Consider the following 4,357-nt stretch of genomic DNA (forward strand, 5'->3'; position numbering starts at 1 on the left):
TCCCCTTCTGCCCGGCTGGATGACTCTGCTCTACCACCCAGCGCGAGATCACGGTCAGGTATGTGGGGACCCTGCTGGCCGCCCAGGGACCGGTTCCTGGGCTGGGGGTGGGGGGCTGCCCCCACCCCCGCTTCTCCGAGCCCTGCCTCCTCTCTGTCCCCGCAGGCCAAAGCTTTGCGGAGAAGCCCGAGCGCAGCCACTCTTCCTCGATGGCCGAGGTGGCTGCCCTGCGTGCAGCTTCTTGGGGGTGGCCTCGCTGTGGCCGCAGGCTCCTGTGTAACCCATCCCTTGTGTGACTTGCTCCCTGTGCTGCTCCTGTCCCTTCCTAGAGCATGGTTCTTGCCCCGAATGCTGGAGTGCCACAGGCTGCTCCCTTCTGTGGGGGAAGTGCCCTGGGCAGCCCCCCCTCTTCTCTGGGACACGGTGTAGGCAGCCTGGGTGGGACAGCCCTTGTACCGTGGTGCAACCCGGGCAGCCCTGGCCCAGGATGCCTCATAAGGTCCTGCCCGTGCAGAGCTGCTGCCCCCGCTCGCCGGGCACTGGCAGAGGCTCCTGTGTGCAGAGGCAGCCGAGGGCTGGGTGTGTGGTCGGGGCAGGTTTGCCCCCATTTCACAGGGTGGTACTGCTTTGGGATCTCACAGCTGGTACTGGATGTGGCGCTTTCCTAGGGACCAGGGCGGGAAGGCTGAGTGCATCCCGGTGTCCAGCCTGTGCAGCGGGTTCTCTGGGAGGAGCCTCCCGTCGGTCAGGGTGCGTGTGCTCCGCAGCTCTGACCACTGCGTCCCTCTTGCAGGGCAGCTCTGGCCTCTGCCCACCAAGGGCAGCCCCTGCCGAAGACGCTGAGCGTCCTGGAGAACACGCCGCAGGTGCGAGGCATGCACACCATCATCAGGTAGGTCCCTGCCTCCCTCGGGACTTCTTCCGTGTTCCTCCTGGAGGGGCTGTTCTGTGGGACCATGCAACAAAACCTGGCGTGAGTTTTTGCTCCTCTGCCCTTGGGGCTTCAGGCGCAGGTATGGCCTTGGAGAGGACTGAGCAGAGCTGGCTCTGGCCTGCAGACACTTTTGGTGACAAGACCTCAGCACATCTGCCCGGGGGAGACTCCTGAGCCGCAGATGGGCTTTTCTTAGGATGAGAGGAGGCAGGCCATCTCTTCCCTAGCCAGAGCACAGGCCTGGAAGCTGGTGGCATGGGGTGAGGGACCCAGGCCGCTGCTTATGTGATCTTTTAATTCCCTACTGATGCTCCAGGTGACAGTGGCATTAGTGCCAGGTCAGGAGCTGAATCCCGTGGGACCACTAAGACGTTACTGCAGTTGCAGAAGCTTGCAGCCTCTGCACGCGTTTCTGTCGCTGGGTTGTAAATCAGAAAGGGGATGCTGAGCTCAGCAGGGCTCTTCCCCTGCACCTGCTCGCACTGTGGCCGGCTGCTGGTGCCCCTGCACTGGTTTGGGGAACATAACCCTGCCACCGCAGGCAGGCCGTGCACTTCCCCATAGGAAGCCAGGCATTCCTTCTCCAGGCCCCTGCTGTGACTCCTCCCTGTGGCGGCGCAGGCTCCCGAGGCCGTTTGGCAGTCAAAAGCCTGATCTCCCTCGTCAGGTGACGTGGCACCTTCTCTGCGCCGGGCAGGGACCTGTGCCATGGCTGAGGCTCGCGTACCTCGCCCCTAGGCTGCGGTGTTCTGGTAGTTCTGAGATCGGTCCAGCTAAGGGAACTGGGGAGCGGGTACGACCGTGTCCCTCCGGTGGCGTCTTGCTCCACTGCTCTGGCAGGGGGGGGGTAGCCGATGTCCCTGTCTCATCCGCCCTCTGCACACACAGTGGTAGATGAAGGTTGAAGGGAGATCCTGGGAGAACAGCACCTCCAGAGGCGGCATGTTCCGTGATCCCAGAGGAGCAGCTTTCCCTTACCCGGGGCTGTGCGGGGACAGAAGAACGCGAGCCTTTGTGCCGTAGCCCAGCCCACCCCGTCTCTCGCCTTCCTCTTCACAGGCTCTGGCACCGACGGCCCCTCCTGTTCCCTCAGGAGAGCCAATGTACGCGAGCCTGGGCTGATCTGTTCGCGGTGCCGAGAGCCCGGCTTGACCAGCCCCCGTCCAGAAGGGACAGCACCGCGGGCAGGCGCCAAATCCTCTCATCTGTAGCTGCTGTTCCCAGCTTCCTCCCTGAAGCCTGCGTCCTTTTGCCTCGCTGGGAACGGCCTCCTGTGCCTCTGCCTTTACACCACAAGCATCTAATAACCTTAATCTGCTTGGGCTGAGGAGCTTGTTGGCTGTCCTGGGGAGGGAGGGCATCAAACCCACGTGGCTGTGGTTGGAGCCCAGCGGCGCCGCTGATCTCAGGTTGCTGTGGCGGCGCCACGCTTCTGGAGCCAGCCGGTGTCAGCGGCAGGGGGGCGGGGAGGGGGGCCATTCCCCTTTCCGCATGCAAAATACTGCATTTATGAGGGGCGTTGACTTGGCCTGTCAGCCACCCCCTCAAATCCCGCTGCAGCCCGAGGAGGCACGGAAGGCTGGAGCAGTGCTGTCACTGAGATCTCTAAGCTGAGCCTCTCTTCTGGGCAGAAAGTTCCTGTATTCAGCAACGGCAAGGCGGCTTTTATTTCTGGTGCTTGTAGGTGATGCTTGGCAGCGCTCGCTTGCTTCTGCATGACTTCAGTGCGGTGTGGAACTGTTGATGCTCCTCACGTGTGACCCTCCCGGCACTTTTCCCCGCCTGCTGATGTTCTCCGGGCTCCCTGGAGAGGTCTGGGCTGGCGGGGGGTCGAACGCACGCCTTTTGCCGAGCTTCCTGCACCTCAGTGCGTGAAGTTATCCTGTCTTGGCAAATCTGATCTCCCGACTTCATTCTGGCTGCCGTGGTGCCGTCAGCCCCTCTCCGCAGTGGTGGCCCTCGTGCAGTGCTGGTGCCCCCACCAGTACTGCCCTCCGGAGTGCCTTGGCACACCAAGCCTGGCATCCAGAGATGCACCACAGAGCCATGAGCCACGATCTCCCCCCCCAGGTTCCCTTTTTCCAGCCTGCCTTTCCCCGTGCGGCTCTCTGGGAGACAGCCCATTGATCTCGGCTTGCCAGGCTGCTGCTGGCCAACCCCCTCTCCCTGTTGTTCAACACTGGAGGCTCTTCTGAGCCCCAGCCTTCTGTCTCGGAGGGCCCTCCTGGAAGATTGTGCTGCGGCAGCAGATGAGCATCTCGCTGAGCATGGTCATGGCCAAGTCGGGCCTGGCATTGCGGGGAGAAGTGGTTTCCAGAGTGATTTTCTGTTATTGTGGAGAGGCGGAAGCTGAAGCACAGCTCTGCACGAGAGCAGCTGAATGATTTTGTTCATGATCAGGCTGGAGATGGGCAGTGCGATAAGCGCACGGCTCCTAGCTTGTGACTTACGAGGCACTTCGGTATCGGGTCCAGATCACCAGAGCCAACAGGAGCGTTCCCTGCCGCCTGTTCCTCTGCAGGGCCCGAGCAGTCCTTTCTGCCCCCCGACATCCCTGAAGCATCCTGGGCGTTCTCTGCCGCAGGGTAACGGCAGCTCCTTTCCACCGCTCGCACCTCGGTACCCACATGCTCGTGGAAAGGCTTGGGGACATCCCCTGCGGCACAGCCTGTGGGTGGCGTTGGTCACCCGCATCTCTTGGTGAGTTTGCTCTGGCCTGAGCCTTCGGACTTTGTGCTCTGGCAGGACACGTTGTCCTGCGCCGGAGCCGTCCTTGGGGAGCGAGTGGCTGTCGGTGCTTCGGTGAGGGGCAGAGCTGGGTGCTCCCTGCCCGCCGGGAAGCCACCAGTGCCGGAGAGGGTGCTTCGGACGTGAAACCCGTCCGTGCTTGAGTTCCCTGAGGGTCTGAATGCGATGGCTGGCTTTCAGCTGCGGAGGCTGCTGCTCGGGCACCAAGCTGACGCCGTGTCCAGCCTCGCAGCCAAAAAAGCCCTCTCCCCCGCGGGGGTGGGCAGCGCCCGGAGCAGCGTGTGCCATGGGGCTTGGCCTGCACCATGGCAGGAGGGACCGAGCCTGTGCTGTTACGCAGCGGGGTGAGCAGGCCTGGTGTGAGGACAGTGATGTCCTCTTTGGGAGCGCTTCTGGTGTGGAGACATGGCTGGAGTGATCCTGCGCTCTGACCCCTGCGGGAAGGGTCCTCCGCTGCCGCCGGGGGATGTTGGGGCCGCCCCTTCCCCTCACGTTGTTGGCAGTTGCTTGTCCCTCGGGCCAGGAGAAGTTTCTTGGTTGTCTTCGCCTCTGCACAAAAAGGGGGGCAGGCTGGGGCCTTGGCAGCACAGGGACCGAGGATGCTCCTCCATCCGTGGGATGCCTTCTGGAGGCTGCGGAGGAGCCTGCCTCTGCGGGAGCGCTGACGGGGCTGGC

General features: G+C 63.1%; 1 protein-coding gene across 1 annotated transcript in view; it reads left to right on the forward strand.

Moving 5' to 3' along the window:
* Positions 1-4,357, forward strand: part of LOC104123313 (uridine-cytidine kinase-like 1) — a gene marked incomplete at its 3' end in the record, with an annotated part of 27,017 nt that overhangs the window by 11,452 nt on the left and 11,208 nt on the right. The window contains 1 exon segment of the mRNA XM_035891159.1: positions 794-892. Coding sequence (XP_035747052.1) covers positions 794-892 — 99 coding nt within the window.

Source organism: Egretta garzetta, unplaced genomic scaffold (genome assembly GCF_000687185.1).
Source record: "Egretta garzetta isolate BGI_Z169 unplaced genomic scaffold, ASM68718v1 scaffold1193, whole genome shotgun sequence".
Lineage (NCBI taxonomy): Eukaryota > Metazoa > Chordata > Aves > Pelecaniformes > Ardeidae > Egretta > Egretta garzetta.